Raw genomic sequence first — 27859 nt, 5'->3', positions numbered from 1 at the left:
TCAGTGACAGACCATATGGGAGCATGATTTTTTCCTTTAGTGATGCCAGCAAAATATTAAGTGATACAAGTCCCTGGCTCTTTTAGGCTCAGTGGACCCACCAGCACAGGTTTGTGCAAAATTTATTTTGATTTCTAAATGAAAGAATGTGAGGAAGATTGATGACCTTGTAAACCTATTGATAAAAAAAAATGGGGGGTTGCAAGTTATATGGATTCAGAGACATGAGAGACAAAATAAATTAGGGTTGAAATGTGATTTCAGTGATTTGAGTATAGAATGAGAGGTAACATGAGAAAAAGGGGCAAAATCACAGAGAAATCTTAAAACTACAACTGTGAAACAAATGCAAATATCCCCCAAGATACCGATATTTGTCTGGCTTCTCTTCAGTACAGCGCCCCATTCTGTATACAAATAGATGAATTGAAGGGGTTTATTTATTTCCAGGCATGCATGAACTGCAGTTCTAGAGTCATTACAATCAAGAAACATCTTCATTATTTTTAAGAGTTTATATTTTGGCATTCCCTTAAAACTTCCACTATTCAAGTCCTGGGGAAAATAGAATTGGGTTATTGCAAAAAGTCGATCAGCTACGCTATTTGAAACTTCTGGTTTAGGGTTTTATCCATCATTACACTATATTGATATAGCTTAACTGATATTAATATTCTTGTGGCTGTTTTGGCTCAATCCACCATTTTAATTTCTTGAATGTCTTGCTGCTGTGATGGTTACCTTGATAAAACTCTTTTATACATCTATAACATAAGCAGTCTTTTTCTTCTATATTCTTATGCTTTCAACTTTTTTGAGTGCAGTCAAACTGTGATAAGCAAGTCTTGTTATAACTCTGCAAAAAAAAGTTTTACTTTGTTGAAAATGAAAGGCTGTTGGTGTCAAGTGGCAATGTATTCAGCCACATGGGTTTTAGAGTTCTGTACATATTTTTCCTTTTAAACCTGTTTTCACCATTTGTTGGTGTTGCTTTCTTTAAAAAAAAAAATTACATTGCTGCTATTGTTTGAAAAGGCACAAATTCAGTTCATTTTTGTACTGAAAAGGCTTTTGGGCTATTGCCAAATTAGTACTGATTATGAGCTGGGCTTTTTCTCCTTGATAGTTTTCACAAGCAAAAATATTATGTGCTTGAAGAGTTTGACAGATGTCACTGGAATATTAGATGTAATTCATATCACTATATCCTTTGACAGCTAAGAAGCCTGGAGGTTTTGGATTAAAATTACAGTGAAACATTGAGGCTTTGAGATGAAGCATCAGTGATCATACCTGCTGTTATTATTAACAAAACAAATGGCTACATAAGCTTTAAAAACAACCAGATTAAAGTTACCATTTTCACTGTTAGTTTTGTGAGTTTGAAGCTCTAGGATCATGGAGGTGGTGGACGTGAAGAACAGCTTCACAAACTCAGTTTTGGTACTGGAAAGAGGAATACAAAGTTCACCTTTTGCATGCAGAAAAATAATACTATATAGTTGAAAATATTCTGAAAGATGGTATATTTCTTTGTTAAAGTGGCAGAGATTGTTAATGAAAATTTATGACCCTGCCTTTTTGACTTTCTGTTTGTGATTTTTTTTTTACATATATATATACACTGAAGGGGCCATACTTGCTTCTCTGTAAAGCATATGGTTCATTGGAGGTCAGATGCATGTTCTCACTTCCACATGTGCCACAATATTTTGAGATCCAAAAAAAGAGTGAAAAGACAGGCATTGCATAAAGTTAAATATGCTGCTCTGGATTCTTACATTCTCCCTTTTTGATCATAATATTTGAAACACTGTCCACTTTCAGGGCAAAGTTCAATCTGAGTCATGATTATAAATGTTATATTCTAAGATTAATATTTAGAATGCATATTCTTTTGTTCTGGACAAATAGTTCACTTTTCATTGATCATGACTTTTATTTCCTAATTTTTTCATGTTTGCCTATAAATATGCATCTTTATTCTGACTTTAACATTTACAAATTAGAAATATTTGGATTTTTGCTCTCCTTTCTCGTAGTTTGTTGCCTTTCTTTTGGTCCTTATTTTTTTTGTGGTTATCTGTCTGAACTAGATTATTACAATTTTCTGACACACATTGCTTATATGTATAACTAGCAAACGGAAGGACTGCAGAAAATATTACACCATCTTCAAGGCATAGCCATTGATGGAACAGATCCTACACTATTACTTTCCATCCTTTTCAGCCACTTTTAGGTTATTAATTGAGTGAAAACTTAGTTCTAAAATTAATTAGCATTTAAAAGAAAATATTTTGGGAAGACAAACTTATACTTTTTTCAGTGGAATTGCCAGCTGCTAAATTTGAAAACAGTAGACACACAAAATGGTCATCATCCCTTCAGCACTTTTCCCAGACAGGTCCCTGAGCTGAGAACACTGCTGCATTCATTCTCAGTTTTGCAGGGCAAATGGGGGACAGCAAGAAAACGAGGTTAACTTCCAGCCTAGCAGGAGCATGCATGGGGGCTGTGACGAAATGAGTAGGAAAGCTGTAAGATTTCTAAATGCAGAAACTGGAAAAGGTAAACTTGCTCTGGGACTGCAATATGGGAAACCCTAAATTTAAGGCTTTGACATTGGAGGCTGAAAATTTTTCTTTCTTTCCCTAAAGTTTCATTACATTGTAGTATATATTGCAGGTGTGATAAGCATTCAGTTGCCCTTGCTGTTCACGTACTATAAACTTGTCTGGACAGTCTTTACTAATGTTTAACATAGTGAATCCAGATAAGTAGAGAAGTTCTGTATTATTCTTTGTTCCTGGACAAACATATTGAAGTGTAGACACTGTAAGTGCTTTCCTTATCACAGTTTTACTCAAAGGGATTGAAATTTATAGGAAATATAAACTGTTCCCATAGGAACAAAAGTCAAACAAGATAGCTAAGATAATAGTGAATCATCCATTTTAGAGTGTGTGTAGGACTCCTTGAGAGTAAGAGAGTAGAAAAAAAATCTGCCTGCCTGCAGAAGCTGAGCTACTTCAGAAGACAAACAGAAGAGAGTAAGATTACAGCTTCATCTGGTAGACGGTGCAAGGTCAGCTGAATATTGATTTTAGAGAGACTAGGAGAAATACATGAATCTCAGAACATCTGCCCTAGAAGTTCAGTGTACACTTACCTTTCCCAGTAAGCACAGTGTGGAGGTAGGTTAGTGGTGGTGAAGTCCAGGATGTCAGGCATACGGAGGTATGGAATTGTTTGTTGGACTTTAATAGAAAGTTTCATAATTGCTCACTTGTTGGTTTGGTTGGGGGTTTTTTTTGTAAGCTGTTAAACATCTGATGAACCTTGCAGTATTTGCAACCTCTATGTTTTATACCAGAACAAAGTATGTATTAGTGTGATAGCACAAGCCCATAAAAATTCAGTCTAACAACATGGTCTAACATTTGGCTAAAAAGAAAAAAATAAAAAGTTTTTCTTAGCCTCTGGCTGTTTACCTTAAACTGAAATCTGAAATTACTGATACATTGTGTATCTCTATATAACAAGATTTCTTCCTGATCCCATTTTGAGATTCTTAGTGGATTTGATAAATGTACTGTGCCATAAATAACTGCTAGTCTTATGAAACAAAGATACGGAGATACTGTTTTATCCTTTGTATATAATTCATGGTGTAAATTAATTTCAGTGACAGAATAATTTTTAATCAACTTATAAGTGTGAAAGTCCAAATCCACTTCTTATCATGTAGACGCATTTTATTGGAAAGTAAGGCATAAGGCACTACCTATTTTAACAAGCCTTTGTTATGTATCCCACAACATCCCTATAGCTTGCTTTTAAAAATATTGGCCTGTTCTACACTGCCAAAAGGCATTCACGCACAGTCATAAAAGTATTACTGAAAACCATCTGAGAATCTTGATGAGTTTTACACATAAAATTGCCTCATATTTTGCGTTGTTATTAGCAGTTTGCAGAAGAGGGAATCGAAATGCAACTTCATTAACAGAATGGCAGGTGAATGTGACAAAGCCTGGAAAAAATCTCAGATAGCAGACTTCTCTCCAAGTTAAACATCTACTATAGATAACTGTATGAATACAGAATCTATTTTCACTAAAATATCCATGCGTGAGATTGTAGTATGGATTTGCAGTTGCTATTACCAGCAAGAAATGTGAAATATTCAAAAAAATATGCAAAACAGAGAAAAACTCCTTTCTTCCTCTTCATCCACTTATTTCTGATCTAGCTAGATGCTTGTATTCTGTGGCCATACCTTGGCATTCATCAGAGAAATTGCACAGTTGGCTTTCCATACTGCATGAGAATTGATGAACTATGTTCTGAAGCAGGAGTAAATCCATGCCTTCTTCGTCCTGAAAAAAACCTGCTCATTCAGATTGCTGCATATGTGTATTGGCTTTGTGTGGCAAGGTTTTGGTAGCGGGGGGGGTTACAGGGGTGGCATCTGTAAGAAGCTGCTGGAAGCTTCCCCTGTGTCCAACAGAGCCCATACCAGCCGGCTCTGAGACGGACCCGCCACCAGCCAAGGCCGAGCCAATCAGTGATAGTGGTAACGCCTCTGGGATAACATTTTTAAGAAGGGAAAAAGTTGGGACGGAGAGAAACAGCCGCCGGAGAGAGGAGTGAGAACATGTAAGAGAAACAACCCTGCGGGCACCAAGGCCAGTGCAGAAGGAGGGGGAGGAGATGCTCCAGGCGCCGGAGCAGAGATTCCCCTGCAGCCCGTGGGGAAGCCCATGGTGAGGCAGGCTGTCCCCCTGCAGCCCAGGGAGGTCCACGGGGGAGCAGATACCCACCTGCAGCCCAAGGAAGACCCCACACTGGAGCAGGTGGGTTCCTGAAGGAGGCTGTGACCCCGTGGGAAGCCCATGCTGGAGCAGGCTCCTGGCAGGACCTGCGGATCTGTGGAGAGAGGAGCCCGTGGAGCAGGTTTTCTGGCAGGACTTGTGACCCCATGGGGGACCCGCGCTGGAGCAGTGTGCTCCTGAAGGACTGCACACCGTGGAAAGGACCCATGCTGGAGCAGTTCGTGAAGAGCTGCAGCCCATGGGAATGGCCCACGTTGGAGAAGTTCGTGGAGGACTGTCTCCCGTGGGTGGAACCCCACGCTGGAGCAGGGGAAGAGTGTGATGAGCCCTCGTCCTGAGGAGGTGAAGCGGCACAAAATAACGTGTGATGAACTGACCATAAACCCCATCCCCGTCCCCCTTGTGCCGCTGGGGGGGCTTGGTGGAGAAATCCGGGAGTGAAGTTGTGCCCAGGAAGAAGGGAGGGGTGGTGGGAAGGTGTTCTGAGATTTCGTTTTATTTCTCATTACCTTACTCTGGTTGATTTGTAATAAATTGATCTAATTTTCCCTAAGCTGAGTCTGTTTTGCCCGTGATGGTAATTAGTGAATGATCTCTCCTGTCCTTATCTCGACCCACAAGCCCTTTGTTATATTTTCTCTCCCCTGTCCAGCTGAGGAGGGGGACTGATAGAATGGCTTTGGTGGGCACCTGGCATCCAGCCAGGGTCAACCCACCACAATATGTTATATAATGCAGAAACTAAAACCTCTCCAGGATTGTTTTTTAATGCATTTTTACATGCAGGAATCATGTTATGAAACAACACATTGGGCTTAAAAATGGTGAAATTTGCAAGCAAATTTAATGTTTTCATTTTAAAAGTACCTTTTAAATATCCATTAATAAGCACTCTGGTATTTGCAGAACAGATCATAAGTATTTGTTGTTGTACACTAAGGAAAGTAATTTCTTACTTGCTTTCCACAATATAGGAGGCTTTGGGATTTTTTTAAAGACTTTGTAATGTTGTTGTTATACTTAAGGTTGTTTTTTCCATGTGCTGTTCAGGTTCTTGGGCATATTACCTTGATTTTATTATGATGATCATAGAAGTGAATTCTTAATAACCACTGCATTTGAAATGATGGTCTGATTGGCATTTAACCAACTGTATCCAATCAAATTTCATTATCAGAAAGTGCAGGACAATGTAGAGTAAGTCTTAGCATGAAGAAAAGAAATGTGAAGAAAAAAATCATTGTCTATTTATATTTATGATAAAAAATAAGTCTGGAAGTAGTCTTGGGAAGCCTCTCTGGCCTAAGGAAGTAAAAGCTATACCTATTTATAGGTGTATATGTATATTATTGTATATATGTATATAATTCCTGGTAGATTATGTCTTGTTCATTTAGGTTTTTTTGAACATAATTAAAAGAAACAAAAATATATCAGGAGTACTAAGGCTGAAGAGAGAATGGCATAGCAGTATATAGTTGAAAGTAAAACAAAAGCCTGTCTTTTCCATCTTGGTTAAACTGTCCCATGCTGCATTATGCATGTGGTAGTCTTTAATAGAATAACTTGTTATAGGGGCCTCTGCTGTGGTAGGTACTTTGGAATAGAAATGAATGAGACTTAGTGTTTTAAGACGTTTTTTGTAAACCCAGGAGAAATGGATTCAATTTCTTTCCTAGGCTTATACTTTCTAGCACCTAGCACTACAAAACGTAATAGTGTACATTTGTATGGTTTCAAATTTACTACTTCCTGTGTTCTAAAGATTGCAATTTAAAAATAGATTTTAAAAAATGTTCTTGTAAGAAGGAAATTCAAACAAGATGTTTTTCTTGGAAATTCAGGCAGGACTCCAGAGCCTGATTATTGCACTGTAGCTATTCTTCCCGAGGCTTTTAGGCTTCTGACCCCCATTAATATGATACAACTGCCCTTGATGCTGAAGTTGTGGATTCTTCAGCAGCCTGCCAGGCAGACAGTCAGAGAGATGGATAGATTTCTGACAGTGCATTTAGGTCTTGATGCATCTGCATTTAGTCAGAAAAGTCCCAACCAGCTCTAGGAATAACATACTTTGGGCAAATCATCACTGTCTTGAGACTTATCCCTTAAAACTGTGCAGAAATGTTAGCACCATATTAAGGTATGTGATCTGTAAAGGGTTGTATTTTTCATTGCCTGATGAAGAGTAGGGTCAATAAAGAATTTGGGGGGGGGTTAGGTCCTCATGCCTAGATACAACTAGTCTTGGCTGCAAGCCAGCTCTAGTCTGTAAGTAGTGCATCTTTGTGTTAGGAAGGCATTATGTCTCTGCAGATTTCCCATGTTTCTCATCTGGTTTGCAGTAGAGTCAAAATAGAAACATGATCTCCTGCTCTTACAAGTAAACATGATGCTAGACCTATGAGGAGGTAGACCATTTTCAGTGACAATATTCAAACTGTATTGTTGTGTAAAAGAAAGCTGCACTACCTCTATTTCCAACATTTCCATCTAGAACACAGAGAACATGTAGTTATATTGTAGTGGGTCAACGCTGGCTGGCTGCCAGATGCCCACCAAGCTGCTCTCTCACTCCCCCTCCTCAGCAAGACAGGGGGAGAAGATACAATGAAAAGCTCATGGGTGAAGATAAGGACAGGGAGATCGCTCATGAATTACTTAAACAGGCAAAACAGACTTGACTTGGGATAACTAGTAACAGAGTAGGATAGTGAGAAAGAAAAACAAAACTGAAAACACCTTCCCCCTAACCCTTCCTTCTTCCCAGGCTCAACTTCACTCCCAGCTCTTCCCTGGAGCAGCGCAGGGGGACACGGAATGGGGGTTGCAGTCAGTTCATAATGTGTTGTCTCTGCCACTCCTTCCTTCTCATGTTCTTCCCCTGCCCCATCATGGGGTCTCTCTCTCTGTATACAGTCCTTCACGAACTTCTCCAACGTGGGTCATTCCCACACGCTGCAGTCCTCCACGGACTGCTCCAGCGTGGGTCCCTTCCACGGGCTGCAATCCTCCAGGCACAGACTGCTCCAGCGTGGGTCCCCCGTGGGGTCACAAGTCCTGCCAGAAAACCTGCTCCAGCGTGGGCTCCTCTCTCCATGGGGCCACAGGTCCTGCCAGGAGCCTGCTCCAGCATGGGCTTCCCACGGGGTCACAGCCTCCTTCAGGCATCCCCCTGCTCCGGCGTGGGGTCCTCCCCGGGCTGCAGGTGGAGATCTGCTCCCCCGTGGACCTCCCTGGGCTGCAGGGGGACAGCCTGCCTCACCATGGGCTTCCCCACGGCTGCAGGGGAATCTCTGCTCCGGCGCCTGGAGCACCTCCACCCCCTCCTTCTGCACTGACCTGGGGGTCTGCAGGGCTGTTTCTCCCACGTTTTTTTCCTCACTCGTCCCTGTCACACACTGCTGTGGAGCATTTTTATTGTACCTTAAATGTGTTTTCACAGAGGTGCTACCAACCTTGCTGATGGGCTCAGCTTTGGCCAGCAGCAGGTCCGTCCTGGCGCTGGCTGGAACTGGCTCTGTTTAACATTGGGGCAGCTGCTGGTATTTTCTCACAGAAACTACCTCTGCCACACCCCTCACCACCAAAACCTTGCCATGTAAACCCAATACATATATAAAGAAATATTGAGGCATCAAGGAACTGTTAGCAAATAAGCAAGTTTAAGATAATCCTAAGTAACTGTTTATCACTTGCTTTGTGTCTCTTCTTTCTTTTTTGGTTTGTTTTTTTTTTTATTATTATTGGGACTAGTAGTATTAAGGTTCTTGGTTTTTAAGCACATCTGTTTACTTTATCACTCACTCAAACTCCTAATCCTTCCAGCCTGATCTTCAGGAAAGTACTGGGATGTTGCTAAATCAGTACTAATATGCTGTTAGAGAAGTACATAGCTGGTGAATGTCTAGATTGTTTCTTTTTTTTCCATTATTTTTTCCCACTTAAAAACTTTCTGTAAAAATAATAGCAGATACAATTACTTAACTCACACCTATTGTGTTTGGGCATATTAGTACTTCCTTTCCCTTTGGGATTGGTATAATACCCCATCTGCTCTCCACAAGGTTGTTAACACTGGAGTGGACTCCAGGTATCAGCTGAGATAAAAAGGCTTCTGCTCATCTACATGGAATGTAGGTCAGATCTCCTGGGCTTTGTGAATATGTATCACCCTGTAAGATTACATGACTTCTGCGGTTCCTGACCTCTCCTGAGAATAGCATACATTTAGTGACAGCACAAAAATCATGACATTAATTTATAGATTGAATTTGGAGTATTGACAGATGATGTATGGCTGGCTGAGCCTAGGGAGAGTTCAATGAATAACATGATAATTTACTGCTCCAAACCTGAAACACCCAATCTATTTTTCATTCTCTGTCACTCTTCAGCTTGCATTACATTTGGCTACTTACAGTGGGTAAGGTATATAGGACTGCGAGCAGGTTAACTGTTTCAAGCCTTTTGAAACACTTTTCTCACTGAATGAAGACAAGCAGAGAAGAATAGCATGTGTAAGTGAGCACAATAAGTTTTGTGTGCTACTAATGTGTACTTAACCATCTATTCAGCATGGGATATTCTACTTCATGTACAGTCTAGGAATGAGAATTTTAGACAAATCTGTGCACGTTAAAAAACAAAACAAAACAACAACAAAAACCCCAACAAAGATAAATATTTGGTGTTCCCTGTCCATCTCCCTTCATAACATTTAGAGAGGTGGCTAGAAGCCCACTGCCAGTATGAATGTTGCTATTAGCATTAACCCAGCCCAGTGGGCTGTTGAACAATCAGAATGGCAGTTGCAGTCAGGGTGATTGGTAAACTTGGATGCAAATTATACATTTGCATTTCACTGCTGGCTAGCAGTGAGAACTAAAGCAATTCTTAAGACTGAACCACATGTGAGACTACTACAGGTATATAGTGATAGGCAAAGACAAAGTTTTATGTGACTTCTGACCACATGCTCTTGTGAGATTTTCTAGAGTTGTCCCAGCTTCCATACCTGCAGAACAAAGTTACTTAATGCACTGTCACAGCCCACTCAGGTTTTTTAATCTCATTGGCAATATTTCATGGGAAAACATATTGAACTATGACTTAACTTTAAGAACGTAAGTAAACAAATTTTAGGCAGAAATAACTCTAAATTTCAATAATTCAAATTTTTCACTTTTCCTGTGTACTTGAAAAGACTACCACATCTATAATTTGTTATGTGCTCCAAATAAAAGTAGAAAATGTGCTTCCTTCAGAAAGGTACAAGAAGCTTTCCAGTCAGTAATTATGGCCTCATAACCTCTGAGAGCAGCACACAAAACAATCTCTTACCTGGAGAAGTATCCAGTCCTTTTGTGAATTTTATACAATACCACATTTGTCTTTTAAAATATCAACTTATTCCAAGTAGTTATGCATTGGTTTTTAACAGTAGTCTTATCAGGACTGTATTTTCAAAGTAGTCTAGCGTTACTGAGACTGGCCTCTGGTTTTTGAGATTTAACTAGAGTAGTTCATTAATCCCCAAAAATAGGGTTTCAGTTACAAACATGCAACAGTTTCTTTCATATAATGGTCAAGATTCCCAGATCTCAGGTAGATATGAAAATGAATCATAAATGCACCAATTAGCAGAGATTTCAGTTTCTAAATAATGTGTTCCCAGACAACTGAGATTCCCCGATTTAAAGTAATTGATGATCCTGGGATGAAGTTCCAAGCAAGTCAGCTTTAAATCTCTCAAAGAGAGGACTCGGCCTTTTCCCTGGTAAATAAATAAGAATTTTTTTCCTGAATGAATTTTACTGTGTGAGTAGTTCCTCTGTCAGTTTGGGATGTTCAGCCTTAAATTCTCTGGAGATCCTACACTAAATCTTTTCTTTTTTATTTATTTCAAATAAGGAAATTCAGTCTAAGGCCAGGAAGCAAATTGTGTTTCAGATGTCCAAAGAAGCTTAATTTTTTTAAAAAATAGCTTTATCAGTCACAATCAGTGTTCCTCTTAACGTAGTTTTAAAGTAGCGTGGTTTTAAGAAGTGGCCCGAAGTACGCCGCTCTTCTTCAAATCAATATGACATTAATTGCAATTCAGTCTTTTCTATATGAAGATTGCACTGAAACTGGAAAATGTGAACATATTTTCTGTAACTGCAGTTCAGGTACAGACATACAATGATTTTATAACCTATGCAGAGAAATGAACCTTTTAGCTCTAAAAAGCTTTCTTTTTTCTAATTTCTCTCCTAAAGCATGGCTGCTTTTAAAGTTTTGTTTTAAGCGATACCAACTACTTCCAACTGCTACTATATCTGCCTTGCAAGTTAATCTGAGGTTAAAACTGAAGTTAATCAGTGGAAAAAACACTAGAGGGAAGCTGTTGACTGCACGTTGCATTTTAGTTTTTAAATAGTCATGTGGTTAAATCTGTTTTTCAATTTTAATTGGTGTTGAAAATTATAAAATAGTGTATTAATGTGCAAATAAGGCAAGTACGGTGTTAATGATGGCAAATATATTAATTTTCTCTCTCTTGCTGAAACAGCTACCATTGGTATGAAAATTTTATATAAAAATATAGAAAATTTATATTCTTATTTGGGAACTTTTTTACATTTTTGCCTTAGATTCGGTTTTTATCAGTTTGTAGATGTTTCAGAAAGCAGAATAAACATCATATTAGGTTTAAATTTTGCAGGTGTTTGGCAGATCAAAATTGCAATGCTGTTTAATAGGTTTTGATGACCACCCAGTGTGACAGTTCACTACATCCTTTCAAACAAATTTTGGATTGCTTCATATTAGATGGGTTTATTTTTTTTCTTAATTCAAATTGACTGATCACTCATTTTAATTCTTCTACATGCCATGGTGAAGACAGAATCAACAATTCTGTTCACCTAAGTAATGTAAATACTTCCAAACTGTATTAATACTTTTCTTCTAACAGTGCATCCATATAGTGTTCTGGCATGTGTTAGGAGCTTAAGCTTCATATTTAGTAAAATTCGTATAATATGTCTTCTGATGTCTTATGAAGATTTGAGCCTTAATTTGATGTGAAAGCTGCATATTAATTAGAATAATGAGGAATCTTGATCTGCTTCTAAATGATGGAAATCTAGATCCATTTACTTTCTGGAAAGCTGTACATTTTGAAAATGTGGGACATTTCTTTGTTTTTCCATTTTTGTATTTGTATCTGGACTTAATTTTGCAATGAATTTTTTGAAAACTGCAGCAGCATAAAGTTACTAGCAACTCTTATGAGACTATCACTTTATTGGGTAGCATTAAGGAATGATTAGCCTGCATGTTTATGATCATGTAAGGTAAAGTTGAAAAACTAATCTCAAATTCCTTGTTTGTTTTTAAAACCAAGCCTTTCCTTAAAAATGTGTGTAGTTCTAAAGCTAAAATACAGACATAATATTGTTATTTTTCTGTTAATGAAATCATAAAACCTGGTCTATTATGAAGCATCATTTGTTTCTAAACTAGACATAATTAAAAATAATCCCAAATTTAGGAGAAAAAAGTAAGCCTATTGGCTAACAGAAAAATTAAGCAAGCTTAGAATTAGTGAAGTGGAAAAGGGAACAAAGTCTGTCAGCAAGGTGATCATTTAATCATCTTCCAAATAAGAACAACAGCTCACTAATATATATTATCTCCATTTGAACAAATGGGAAGTACTTTGTAAAGTGTCTCCCAAAGATAGCTCTTCGGACTGCTGTTGGAAAACTGTCAACTCCATTCCAAAATGGTACTTGCTCAGTGACAGTATGAATTTGCCTGTTTCTTTATAAAGTTCTTCATTGGCCAGACTTCTCAGCATTTCATTTCAATTTCAAGGGGAAAAAATCAATCCTGCAACTGAAGTTTATATTCCATAAATAAAACATGAAGTCAATATTACAGCTGTTTTTTCTGCCTAGATTGTGTTATGGATAATTTTGACTGGACCTAGAAATTGAAATAATCAAATTAGAGAATTTGCTGTGGGCATATAAAATGAATATAGCTAATAAATGTAAAATGAAGGAACATTTGAATGTGCTAATGGGCAATCCTCTAGATAATTAAGCTAACCTATCTAGGAGAGACAGGTCTTTTTAGCTATGTTCCTATAAACATTAATCCACTAAGAATGACAAAATGTCTTACTGTGTAGTTTCTGCTTTATATTCTAAACATCAACAATCTTACTGTGGTAAGTTTGCTTGAATGTGCAAGGAGGTTAGCCTAAACTTTGCTATAGCTTACAATCACCTCACTAAAAAACTGAGAAGTGAATTAAATAGGGTGTCTGACATTTATCTCCTCTATTCTCTCTAGTGATGGGAAATGAATTAATTCAGGAAACTCAAAAAGCCAATGTAATTTCAAAATATTTTTGCTCAGTGACAGTGTGAATCTTTTCCAAGTGTAGCACAACGTCGGTGACATCTATGTGATTCAGGAAGCAGTGCTCCCAGCATATGTCACTAGATATAGCAGCACTCTCCCATTAATAAATGCTGTCCCTGCAGCTGTTACTCATCAGCAATAAAGTACAAATCAGCATTATTCAGATACATAACTTCTCTATATCTCTATATTATGTTTGTCTAACAATATTTCTAGTGTGTGCTGAGTAGAACTAGTTTTCTTCCCATATTGCATTTCATCTTGACAGTTATACTTTTTGCTGAGAAGTATTTATTATTTATCTGCAGAAATATGACTTAGATGAAAATGTCGTTTACTGTGGTTAAGGACCAACTGAAAAGAAATTCTAAATATCCTATGTGTCATTAACTAGTCCTTCAAATGCAATGCCCTGCTATGCATTTCTTGATAACTGGAGATTTCCTCAGATTCATATCCTATCAAAAATTGCCATTTTAGTTAAAATATAGACATGAGTGTAATAAAAATTACTAGCGTAAGGCAACAATCTAAGTGAAAAGTTTTAATATCTTAATTTCTAAGGGATTATTCTTAAAATCTATGATCACATAGTACTAGAAACTAGAAGTAGAAACAAGCTGGAAGAGTTGTATGCCTCCGTGCCTGATTATGTTAAACTACTTTATAGGCAGTTTGTATCTGCACGCATGCTAAATTAAGAAAATAGTGGTAGCCCATGAATTATGTGGTTTTAAATAATTTTAATTTTGTAAGGTTGTCGTATCTATAATTTTAGTTTCCTTTGTGAATCTAACAGATGACAGCATGTAAAAAAAATTATATGTATGCTGATGAAGATTATTATGAATACTGAAGAAATAAATATTGTCTTTAGTGGGTGTCTTGAAGAAAAACTACAGATTTATAACTCTAAGTAGTATATATGTAAAAACCTTCATTCAAATTTGATTTTTGTACCTATAAGCATTACACATGTATTTGTCAATATAAACCTTGGGCTTCATGAGTGGTCAAATCAAGGGAGTGAAAGATGCCAATTTTTCTGATACAAACAGAAAAGGTCCTTCTCTTTCTAGCTCAGTAAGGCACTACTCCAAAATTTCATTATCCTTTGTATAACAAGTTTCTTTCATTTGTGCTTCAATCTACTATGTTACACTACTGGTTTTGGGCATGGAAACTGATTCATTAATTATAAAAGTTATAAAGATTCTATGCAAAGGCATATGTTAGGGTTTATTATGAAAATGTAAAAAATAATAAGTATCTGCCTGCCCTTATCTGACTCAGGAAAAAAGGAGAGAATTATGCATTTAGTTGCTTTTTGTGATCTGGCTGCTATTATGTTCTCATTGTAGACCTTGATATCAAATTAATTTGTTTATGAGTAAGTCAGTAAACCCCTGGTTACCCTCACATATCACAAAATCAAGAGGTCTTTTTTTTTTTTTTTTTTTTGCATTTTTTAAGGCAGCAGAGCTTAGGAGTAGGCCACAGTTCCCAAGCAGAAGGAAGAGTAAAATTCAAATCAGCCATTTCCTCATTTAAAAGCATTAATGCAGAAAATAAGAAAAAACACATGGCAGCATATATATTGTACTTTTGCCCATTTGTTGAGTGTGCTGATGGTGCTAGATAACTCCTTTTTAAATGACGGTGATCAGTTTTCTCATCCCTACTGTTAATAACTCATTTCTGTTTATAACTGGTTTTCCAGCTTGTTCTGTCCATTAAAAGATACCAGCCAGGGAGAACCTGGATTTGAATTTAGCTTAGGTCATGAGAGATCCCAAAGAGGACTTTTGCCTGGAGTCCAAGTAAGGAACGTGGAAGGAGACCGGTCTTTGCTAGTGTGTGAATCAAACTCTTCCATAAAGGAAAGGACGTCTATCCCCTGCCCTCTAGTACTCCGGGTGTTTATAAATCAGTTCACAAGTAAGCTGGAACTGGGCAATTGATCACCAGTGTGCATAAATTACAGCTTCATCTTCAGATACTGTTTTTCACTGTAATCGGCACCCCTGATTTACAATCCTAAATCCTAACCTTTCTGTGCAGGTCTCACTTTATATTGTTCAAAATACTACATTTAAACATTCTTAATACTTTTGTGATGAGTTGTTTACCCTTAAATAAGGATGAAAGATATGAAATAAAACAATCTTTCATCAGGGAGTCTCCAGTTAACATGGCCTTAAGCCATCATTCAGCAGAGTTCTTGAAGTTTCAAATGATTTAATCTTGGTTTGTTCTGTAAGATTGCATTCATCAAGTCTTATTCTGATTTTCTTGGAAGAAAAATAACACATAATTGAGGTTGATCTATTTGCTGTTTTTCTGGTTCAGCAAAGGACATAGTTTTGCTGTGCTGTATCTTAGAAGAGTTCCACTGAAATGAAAAAAAAAAAAAAGAAAAAAAATCCTATTAACTTAATGAAAGTTGGGATTCTGGGTTTCAGCTTTAAGCAGACTGCCTCTTCTCAGGCAGCCATATGTGTCTCTTACTTAAGATCATGTTGGTAGGGGTATCAGTGGTGTACATCAAAAACCAGGAATCTAAAATGGCATAACTTGGATACAATTTTATTTTAGGAGAATATTTATAGGAGATTTTGCCTCGTTGGAAAGTGTCTATTTTCATAGACATTCAAAGAATGTCTATTTTCATAAAACATTTTTTGAAATAAAATTTAGGTGCATCAAATGTAGGGACCTGTTTAATGCTGAGAATAAAAGATACAAGAAAAGTGTAAAATGAGAGTAAGAAATGTGAAGGATTCATAATAAAAAAGAGTTCTCTTGGGTTTAATTTCTGTAGATATGAAATTTGAGAATACATTTCTCATTATATTTCCTTAGGTACTAACTCTAGACTATGCAACTTTTAAGGCTTGGGTTTTTTTCTTTTTGCAGTAGTACCACATTAAAACCCACCAAGAATAAAGGAAAAGACGCACCAAGTCATCTCTAGCTAATAGTTCTGTCTGGGAGTAAAATTTTATGCAACTGAAAATCAGGTAGAACAGATACCACGATGTTACGATCTTACAGATTAATTCAGTCAGAAGTTGTCTGCAATTGCTTTGAATCAGTTTCTTTGCACTTCCAATGACATAAAATCCTGATTGTTATCTCTAATAGTAGCAAAGACTCAGATCTTTACAATACTAGTTTTATGGTTTGGGGAAAAATGCTGTATTTCTTGGGCAGTGGAAGCACAGAAAGACAAAAATTAGTCTTTCAGGGGGGTGGTTGTTATTTTGAAAGTGGCATATAGCACCGTTCAGGAAAGGTTTCCTAGTCTCAGTAAAATCAGAAGGGGGCAACACTAACACTGCCCTCTGTGCTCAACCAAAATGGGACAGTGTTTAATAAATCTATTCAAAGCTGGAAGTCTTGCTTTAGTCAGCTATGTTTAGGCAAAAGGGAGCCAAAGGGAAGAAGGGGATAGTCCAAAGACTTCCTAGTCTGCTAGTCATTGTCTGCTCCTACTGATTTAACGCAGAAGGTATTCAGATGGCTGGAGTGAAAGTCATGCGGTCAAAGGCATAAGAGCAATGAAGCATATAGTGGCAATGGGGCATATGTTTTCTCCCATGTATTGAAACTAGTCCTTTTCACCTTGATTTTGTATAGGAAAATAATACCTTTAGAATTATTTACCTTATCTAACAGTATTTCTGATCTTCAAGTGGCAAGATTTGTCGATAGTTGTCATGGTTTAACCCCAGCCAGCAACTAAGCACCACACAGCCGCTCACTCACTCCCCCCCCACCCAGTGGGATGGGGGAGAAAATCAGGAAAAGAAGTAAAACTCCTGGGTTGAGATAAGAACGGTTTAATAGAACAGAAAAGAAGAAACTAATAATGATAATGATAACACTAATAAAATGACAGCAGTAGTAATAAAAGGATTGAAATGTACAAATGATGCGCAGGGCAATTGCTCACCACCCGCCGACCGACACCCAGCCAGTCCCCGAGTGGTGATTCCCTGCCCCCCCCCTTCCCAGTTCCTAAACTAGATGGGACGTCACATGGTATGGAATACACCGTTGGCCAGTTTGGGTCAGGTGCCCTGGCTGGGCATGAGAAGCTGAAAAATCCTTGACTATAATCTAAACACTACTGAGCAACAACTGAGAACATCAGTGTGTTATCAACATTCTTCACATACTGAACTCAAAACAGCACTGTACCAGCTACTAGGAAGACAGTTAACTCTATCCCAGCTGAAACCAGGACAATAGTTCAAAGATAAGACTGAATATTTAACATATTAAAAAAAAAGTGCAATGAACCTTAGAATATGTACTAGTTTATTTGGGGTATTTGTCCTCTTACTAGACTGTAACTTAAACACTTGACAATGGGAGAAAGGCATACTTCAGATTTACACAGAAGGTATTAAATTTCCCATGCATTCAAGAAAAGGCCCTATAACTTTTCCACGAGGAATTAAAGTACTATGGGAGTAGACTAAATCTGAAATACTATGCAGTTTTAAGCCAGAAAAATGCTATTGCTGACTGTCAGTCGTGGGGTAGCTGCATAAGTTGATGTGATAGCATCCTCTGTGTGTTATGTTACTGGTGACAGACCCTTTTTGGACACTTGACTGAAGGTGTTTGTGTCATTCCCAGTACAGACAAGCTGCCTGAGGTTATTTTACTTTCATGCCATTGTCATTTAATGTTAATAAGTGTTGGAACAGGTATGGATTGACAGTCCTGGGGAACTGTCTAATTCCCATGCCAGATTCTTGTAACTGGCCCATTAGTTTCAGACAAAATGTAAATGTTTCTTCTATGTTCAGGCAGGTTTTCATAATTATTACTTTGCACTTTTAAGAAAGTTTGAATTGAGATTGAAAGTTTGCTAGGGATATTTTTGAGTAATGATGCTCTATCAGCTTACTGTTGATCTGTTGGACATACTTGATAAACATTTATGGTACAATGACATTCTCTAGTCCCCAGCATGAAGAATACACTATCTGTAAGGATACCTATAAATCTACCCTCAAGGGTACCCACCAAATAGCATTTTCTTCATGGAATGGCATCTTTCATTTCTGTAGGACTAATCACTGAGTAAAGTGATACTCACTTTTTTTAATAGCAGAAGTTGCCATTTACCTAAATAAAAAAAGAGAACAAATGTCCTATAGTTACATTAGCTCTAGTCTTGAGCAAAGGAAACCACTTTCTTGTAGATTACTATTTTTCTTCATTTTCCCATACATTCTCCATTTTTTAAACAAGTCAAGTAAGTTCTATTTCTGTATGAAAACTACATTCTCAAGCATTTCAGATGGGAAACTTCGTTTCCTACTGCTTTCACTTTGGTTAGGGACTGCTAATCAGCGTGGCGGGGCATTTCTTTTAGCGTTTGGATGAAGGGTGCTCTTTCACTGCAATTTTACACTGGAAAGGAGGAGCAATGAGAGTGGGTGTTATGTGCAGGAAAAGTCTATTTTAGGGAAATAGTTTAATGGACAGTAGCTTCAATATGATAGATCCTTTTAAATACCGTTATTGCCTTCAAATGCATTCACTTAACATTGTACATGCTTATATAATAGACAGGACAGTAGACGGTCTAGTAGCTGAGTGCTGATTATTCAAGCTGACACTTTTGATCAGAGTTGCAGAAATGAAAGGGGTATTGTCAGGAAAATATCAGTTTTCATCTACCTCGATAACTACAGGGATACACAGCTGGCTATTTGCAAACACAGGTACGTGCACAAATAAAAATTATCAGACACCTGTTTGTGATGTACCTTGCAGCACCTCCAGATAAGTGTGGATGATTTTTGGCAGAAATATCAGTTTTAATTTTATTACAGCTAATAAATGTCTTTTAGTAATTATTGTAATTAACTGTGCTATCTTTATGCCAACACAAGTTTAAAATAGCAAGTGATGGGAAAATAAAAGTTTCTTTGTGTATAATACTTAGGCTGTATCTTTCCTCAGTTAAAACGGGATGTTGGCAAAATATACCAAGTTAAAGTTAGAGAACAGCATGTGTTCATGTTCTGTAATTATTCATTTAGCTTGATTGCTGTGTTATTCAGTATTTCCTTAAGCAAAAAAATTTATGATGCTCAAATTGTACAGAGAAAAGTGGGTACATCATTAAACTGATGGTATATTAAAAAATATGCATACATTTTAATAGCTGGAAATAGTTAAAAATTAAGGGTCTTACGGTATTAAAAGAAAAAAGTGGCAACGACAAGACATTTTTGAGGAACTTGACTCACTGACTTTTTTTCCAAAGAATATAGTCAGATTTCCTTTAAAATATTTTGTCACAGCCTGAAGATAGAGCATTTTCAGTAAATTAATGAAATTTAACAGTGTATGTGTTTTTCTTTCATGACTTTTTCTTTGCCTTTTTGGTTCAGTGATTTACACTTATGTAATAACGTGAGACTACTCCAAGTGAAAGATTCAAAAGTCACAGTTCAAGAAAAATGCCAAAAAGTTTCCTTAGAGGTAGCATTAGTTGGAACACAAGCAAAAATCCTATGTATGAGTCCCATATCTTATAAAATAGCTTCAAATATAATAGGTCAATAAAAAAATAATGTTAATAACCAAATTGCTTTCAGAGTTGCAGCCCACTATCTCTATTACTATCTAATTGAAAGCAAGTTTTTCTCTACATACAGACTAATTTTCTGTTCTTTTACACTAAATAGAACTTACATCCCCTTCATGCTTCCTATCATTTGACAAAAAATTGCCTAATTCATGCATAGCCAGTGTTGATGAGTAATACATGTTATTACACAAAATAAGCACTACCCATACGTTCCTCTGAGCAAAGATAAGAAATAGCCACATTTCTTTGCATTTGTATGTGTGTTTGAGTGTGTAATGTGCTCTAGTAAAAGTGCCCTAAGTAATGGAGACACTGTTAGACAACATATTTAAAATATTTATAAAATAAAATTATGTTTGAATCATGAAAGGATTATATATATCCTGATAAACAATAGAGGTTTTTAAAGTTTTATTGATTTTGATAAGAAATTACGTGCCTGCAGGCAGTAGTGTTATTTGCTAGTAAAAAAAAATGAAATTAAGTTGCTGCATATATTGTATGTGGCACAGTATAATAGCACATCAATCCTGTGGGAATTCTATCATATTTTTTCCTATTAACTTCTAATTAAGGCTGGATGATTTTTAGAAGAGATAAATTGGCACATGTGGCTTTTCTGCGCCATCTTTTTTTCCTTGTATAGAGTATCAGGTCTAAGTCCTACTAACCCAAGCAGGAAAGATTCTCCAGTTTCATTCAGAGTAAGAATATTCAGTTGGATTTGGACCTCTTACAGAAGTATTTTAGGGGGAAGAAGAGTCAAACAATTTGTGCAGAAAATACATAAGAATGTTTCAGAAATGAAGAAACTAACATTTTAGGCTTATACACTTTGACATCAGGGAAGGCTCAAAAAGTAAGTGAGGTTTTTTGATTTGCACAAGGACAATGTTTGTTACCCCCCTCTAATATTGCATACATGTTATTTCCAACTTAAATCCTTGGTCACATCACTTTGTGTGTGCTGCGTGAGAAGGGGGAGAGACAAACTTCCTCGTCTTTGTTTTTAAACTTCAAGGGTTGCATATAAATTGAGCCATTTTTTTACGAATGCAATTATTTGCTGCTGCTAGCGATGGAAGGGATCTCCTGGAACAGAAGGCACTGCTTTGCAGAGCAGGAGATGGTGTTACTGAAGGAGACAAAGCTGAACTGAGCAGGAAGGGTCACCTCTTCGAGGCTTTATCTCAGGCTAGCAGCATTCGAGTACGCTGGCGGCTCGTTGTGGTGGGTGATGACAGGCTCCTGGGGGATCATGCAAGGTGAGCACAGGAGGTAAATGTGAAAGAATATGAAGTAGCAGGATTCAGAAGATATTTGGGTTAGTCCCCACACAAAATGCTTCCTAAGTCAGGAGTCTGAAAACAATCCCGCCTCTAGCCCTGGAGATCTAGAGGCTCTCTAAGGACAGTGAAGTGAAATATCTCTGTATCTCTGTATCTCTGCCCCACCACCTCCTCCCTGTCGAATAGGTTGTGTAGCATGAACTGTTTGAAACCGTAAGTAGCAGAAGAGCTCTTTCACTCTCACAAATTTATATTTATAACATCATTTGCCAATATTATTTCATCATCATTATTATGTCAACAAACCCATTTATCATCCTGTGGTATCACCTATTTGCAACGCACAACTTCAGTGGTTGGACTAGGTAGAGCACCAGTTTAACCACCTGGGAACTGAAGTAGAAATGACACAGAACCTCAGGCGTGACCTAGAAGCTCAGTTAAACTGCAGGAAAATATTGCCAATAACCAGGTGTGTGTATTTTCAGATAACAAGTTTACAGATTTGTTCCCAGTAATATTTCTTATGCAATAAACAGTGCCTAATTAAGGTCTCCCATCTCTTTGCATTTTATCTCACCTCATGACATTTGTATAGCAGCATTTTATAATTGAATAACAGTAAAGATGAAAATGCAAGTATTTGGATTTTATTTATAGCTGTGAAAGCTTGCTTTGCAATTTATCATTCAGTCCAAGAATTCAGTTATCTTAAAAGGAAACTAAATTTTGCAATGACAAGTACCAGTTACGACTAAAAACTCAGCATTTACCACCAATAAATCTAATCTACATGCATTAAAGAGAAGAATTTTGCTGACAGTTTTTTATGACTTGGTTCTGCTGTAATATTTCATCTGTTTCAATATATGCATATGATTAAAATAAAGACATAACAGTAGTATCTCAGTTTTGTGACGTGGTAGCTGTCATGCTTAAAGATTGCTACTGTGACTGATGCATTTATGTACTATAAATTCTAATAAATAAATTTCAAAAATCCTAAATAATATTTGTTATCCAGAAACACAAAGCATACTATAGACCTTTTACAAAAGAATGGTGAACTGCTTTATAGATGCACAGGGTGAACGGAGAAATATGGCTTTGGCTTTGAAAGGTAATTCACCTGCTTCTAAAGAAGATTTCGCATGTCTGTCAAGGAAAAGGTTGAAGGCAATCCCTTGCAAGTAAGCAATAGCTATCAGGATGCATTAGGTAAAACTAACTCACACAGTACTCTCATATCCTTGACCTTCCAAACACATTTGTAGATAATGTTGATGCTTCTGACAGGAGACACAAATCCTCACAGTTCTGTGGGAAGATATTTCAGTTCTGCATTGAAATTGTATTTTCTGTAGCATTAAGTCGATCATTTTTGTAAGATACAAATTTTGAGTTATACAGCAATACAATGCATGTTATAGCCTATGCTTTGCAAAATATAGCCATGATCTTGTAATGCTCACAGTAAGATAAGTTTCTTCTGTGTGGCAGTTGGAGAATGGTCTGATCTGGGTCTAATCATCAACGTCTGGCAGTGAAGCAGCAGCAGCTTAAATTAAACTGCCAGAGTCAAACACTCTGAAGGGCAGTTTCTGGATCCAAACTTTCAAGATCTAGGTGTTCCTGTAATAGAGAGAGGCAAGTGGATTGAGGAGATGAAAACAAAGACGCTCACAAGAAACAGCTTCCTAGAACAATGCTTTTGTTTACTTGTTTGTTTCCCAAAAAATCTACTGGAAATGTGGTGTGAGGTTACATATAAATAGAAGTGTTGTTTTTACATGAGTCCTGTTTTGAATATATATTGATGTTAAGCTGGATTTATGGAAATGCCAATATGTTTTCCTTTCTCCTTAGATGTTGGTAAAATTAGAAAGGTTAGTTTAGTGTTTGTTTACCATCGTCTCATTCTACATTTCCAGAATGTAGCCTTTCAGTCTGGGTGCAGGCACAATGAAAGAAAGTAATAAAATCCAGATTTTGTAAAATACATAAAATGTTATATCCTGACCACACTTGAGGAAAAATTACAGGCTTTGCATAGAGCTATGAATTCTGTCAGCTTATATATTGTTCTATGATACGGTTTAGGCAGGCAAGAAATTGTGAGAGGGAAGGGAGGGAAACATGGGAGCGCTGGACTAGATTTGCACTGTCTCCATTGCGCTACCAGCCTTTCTGCGCTGATTCCCCCCGAGTTTATCTGTAGCTGGAAGCAGATGTTGGGTGACTCAGTGGAAACCTTCCCTTGATGAGGGGCTTGACTTACCCATGTGCTGGTGCGCTTCCCCCACCCCTTCTGCATGCTGCTGGAATATGGCAGCATGTCTTGTGGTCCACTTTTATCATCTCCCTGGCATGAAGCCCTCTCCATGGGAAGGTATGATTTATAAGGCATGGCTCTGGTTCAGCAGACCTCACGAATATCCAAGGAAATGGCAAAGGCTGAAGGAGAGGAAGGGAAAACAGGAGGAAAATCTCTTCATGCATGAGCAGAAGATGAATTTTGGAGGTAGGCTTTTAAACAAATTTATCTTACTCCTTTTAAAAGCCCTAAGGTTTTATTGCTGTCCAGAGATATACCTATTCTCTCCTTACTTCCATCAAGGAGGCTGTATCTGTAGAAGTGTTAAGGAACAGTATGCTGTCACCTCAATATTTTCTTCATACATACAAAGTTAAATGTCATCTGGATGTTCCTGACAGAATGTTCGGTCTTTTACCACCAGAAGCTGAGGATATTACGAGAAGACCAACTTTGGGGATCTGTGTCCTGAGACGAAGACTGCAAAAAAATCAAGAAGGGTTAAGGGAAACCCCTTTGCTTACAGTGCTCTGAAGAAGCCCCCCCAAACTGTTTGTGTCCTTGTGACAACAGCAGCATTTGGCTCTCAAAAATCCCCAAACAGACGCTATCATTTGAGTTGTCTACCTGGGAACTTGGTCAGCTGATAGCCAAAGTAACTCAGGAACAATCTGTTCCTGTATTATTCAGGGCCCTGAACAAAGGAGGGTAACCGAAGGTTCTTGGAGCCCTGGAATTGCATGCCTGTCTCCCTTTCTTGTCCAGCAAATGTTTTTGTCACTAGAGATCTATGCCTAGCCAGGCAAGGATTTGAGGACTGTACCAATTAGGCATGGAAAGATTTTTCTTGGATATAAACTTTCAGTAATTACAATGAGTCATCATCACTAGATGCTTCAGGGCTTGCATGCAGTATTTTTCTCTTTCCAAATTTCAGCACTACGTTGGAGAGATGGTCACAAAAGTATTTTCCAGATGTCCCCAAAAATAGGAATGAAAAAACTGTGGCAGTTTAATAGAGACATTTCTAGGTGACTGGAGTCACCCACTCCTAAAGATGATCGGATACAGACTGTGACAATGGATGCTCAGCGCGTCCCTGGTGCCAAGCCTGCTCTCCAGGCAGCTTCCCTTAGGTGAAGCCTGTTCTGTAATAAAAAACAGTTAGCCTCGTTGCATAATTTTTATTAGTTGTGGTTTCACACTGTGTGAACGCCAACTTGCCATGTTGTTTGTGTGACCAATGCCAGAGATTTCGTGATGTTAAGTTTGGGAAGTGGATAGGATGAGGCTGGGTGCGGAGGGGGGGCTGTCGTGGTGTCTCAGGGGGTTATGCCTTGGGGAGGTTCTGTCTTGGTAGATTGGCAGGTAAGGAGCTCTCAGATGCACGTCAATGGGATGCAATGGAGGACTCAGAAAAGACTAGGAGGTTTGGAATTTTCACAGAAATGTTCCAAATAATGCCCAAATTGCTCTGAGACCAAAAGAAGGTAAACAGAGCTGAAGAAATTAATTATTCAGACTAACTTGACACGCATAGCCATTCAGTACAGCAGAGAAGGAAGTTTTGCATTTGAAGGTGTTTTTGTTACTGTTTTTTCCTTTGCTCCTAGAAAAGTACTCTAGAACCTTTAGAAACAGAAATTGCTTTAATAGTTCAGATTCACCTAAAAAGCAGTAAAGAATATTTCAGATATTATACCTAATGTTTTTCTAAATTGCATTTTTTCTTTCAAGAAGGCCTACTAGAAATATACTGCCTTGAAAACTCACTACTTTCTCTTTTTTGTTAACTCCACCTCCTATCCCCAAATTTGAAAATGGAAGATGCAGTCCTAATAGTGTAAACCCTTTTAGAAGTTCATAAATCAAGGCAAAGAAATTCAAGTGGAACTTTATGCTAATAACTCATGTTTCAACACAAGCATATTGTCATAAAGCAGGTCAGTAAGAAGGTATTGATTTAACTTCATACTTTTTTGAGTAAAATGTTAACACGAACAATTATTTTTTTTCTGTTTTTCCAGAACTAGAGGCAGAGGAATGGTGCAAACATCTTTGCATGGAGTGTCTAGGAACCAGGCTCAATGATATAAGTCTTGGGGAACCAGATTTGCTTGCTGCTGGAGTCCAGAGAGAACAAAATGGTAAGTAACTTTGTAATTGTGCCTACATCAGTTCTTAGGTGATGTCCCATTTTATCTTCACATGTGTTTGTTGTTGTGAGGATTTTTACTATTAGCTAGAAGAACATCATTAATAACTAAACATTGGATGTGCTTTTGAGGCTTAATCCTATTTTTCCTGCAAATAAAGATGATTAAATCCCATGCCAAATACCACACGTAGAGTGACTTCATGTCTTCATTGTGTTCACATTTTCCTGTCATGGGAAACGATGACTATGATCCTTCTGGTTCTGGAAACAATGGCCTCTGTGCAGAGGAATAAAATAGCAGCTGTTGTTCCACAGCCTTTAAAAGACAGCAGTGAACATATCGACACCACTTTGTACTGCAAAACACATATTTGCTTTAAACTCATACCTGTCTTAAATAATGAAGTCAAGGTCATCTAAATGTGAAATACAGGTGAAAAGGGCAATGTCAGATGCTAGTCAGCACTAAGCCTGAGCTTCTAAGTCTTCATCTAAAGGCTATTTGGAACAGAACTTTAGATTAGACACATGCACAGGAAGGATGCTAGTGGATGGAATATGCAATAACAAAAGAAAATCTGTGATTATCCTGTCATTTAATTCCTATTAATGAACATGAGGGCAACACAAAATGCACTCATTTATTCCTCCCTAAATTACAGCTCTCAATGATTATTACTGTCTTGATGCTTTTATAAGATCCAATAGCTTTTAACAAAGTAATAAAACAAACTGCCTCAGTGGTCATAAAATATCAAGCCAGCTATCATTATAAACAAAATTACATAATTAAATTATAGAATGAAGGACACTATATTGATTATATTGTATTAGTTTCATAGAAGAGTCCAGACATCTCTGAACCTAATAACACAAATAATACAGAAATCTTTAAGAAATTTTGTTCAAAAATCAGACATGTTCAAGTGCGATTTAAAAGAAGTTCAATTGTTTGTGAAGTTGTTTGCCTGCTGTGAGATGCAGGATTTAATTTGTAGTCTCAAACTACTTAACAAATGGAGAGCTACTAATGTTGTAGGAAAGTGATAATGATCAGACACCACTCAAAGCATCCTATCTGCTCTGTGCTTGTAGGCTACAGGTATAAAACTCCTATGCATGCTATTGAAGAGAGAATAATGTGAGCAGGTGGTGCTCCTTCACAAATTCGAAAGGGAATAAATTTTGTCAAAAGCCTGTGACGTGCGCAGAAAAGTAGCTTGAAATTCCTCGAGCTCTTTCTGCAGCGAATTTATGTACTGTCCAGCAGCTTTTGGACATAGATGGCAAATATTACATTTCATCTTGTTCTTGAAAGAGATCCAGTTACACACACATGACCTCCAGAAGACACAGACTAGTCCTGTTCTGTGAACTAGTCTTGATTCAATTGCCTTAGCCTAGAAATTAATTGCAGTGCTACCAACCAGCATATATGAACATAATTATCATCTTTATTGTTCTTAGTAAATAAATGAAAGGAAACAAAGAGGCAAAGCATGTATTTGTTGTATAAATCACATGAATAAGAATGCATGGAGGGTATCATTAGCCATATCCTTTTAAACCAAGTGGCTGAATACATATAATCCAATATTTGACGAGCATGCTCTGCTAAATCATTAGTTACAGTATCTCAGACAAGTAATTCTGATACCTATCCACTTCCTTCTCTCATCCCCTTGATGCACAACTCTGCATTTTAATAAGCACGTTTGAAATTCAAAGTTGTCTTGTTTGGAAGCAAAGCAAATTCTGGTTTGGGGGTCTTTTAATCCACTTGGAAAGAGGGAAGAGTACAGAGATTCTTACTGTTGGTATGAAGTCTAGCATTTCATTTAGCTGGGCTGTGAGAACCTGCAGTTGCACTCGAATTTCTTTAGCAGATTCCTTCAGTAAAATCAGCTGAGTGGAACCGTGACTTCAGTTTATACTAGTTATTCTTATTCTGCAAACGTGTCAATGCCATTCCCCACATGACAGTTTTATGGAAAAGGTGATGAATCGGAGGATGGAGTCATTTGGTGAGCTGTGATAAAAAATTCAAATTTGAAATTTATTTTCTTGTACATTTTCCCTACATTGTGGCTTTTAAAGGCATGCTATCAAAAATTGTAGGTCAAAAGATACCTAAAAACCTTTCAAAAAGTCTACTGAGCTTTTGTTGACCTGAATCTGAAAGGTCAAAGTTAATTTTCCAATTTGAAATTCATGAAAAATGAC

At 37.5% G+C, this 27859-nt stretch overlaps 1 protein-coding gene across 1 annotated transcript in view; it reads left to right on the top strand.

Moving 5' to 3' along the window:
* Positions 1–27859, top strand: part of DOK6 (docking protein 6) — a 258270-nt gene that overhangs the window by 135489 nt on the left and 94922 nt on the right. Inside the window, exon 4 of the mRNA XM_075024292.1 lies at positions 25506–25625. Within this exon, the coding sequence (XP_074880393.1) occupies positions 25506–25625 (120 nt within the window). The remainder of the gene's footprint in view (positions 1–25505; positions 25626–27859) is intronic.

Source organism: Buteo buteo, chromosome 3, assembly GCF_964188355.1.
Source record: "Buteo buteo chromosome 3, bButBut1.hap1.1, whole genome shotgun sequence".
In the NCBI taxonomy this organism is placed as follows: Eukaryota; Metazoa; Chordata; class Aves; order Accipitriformes; family Accipitridae; genus Buteo; species Buteo buteo.
This window is presented reverse-complemented; position numbering and strand designations above follow the sequence as displayed.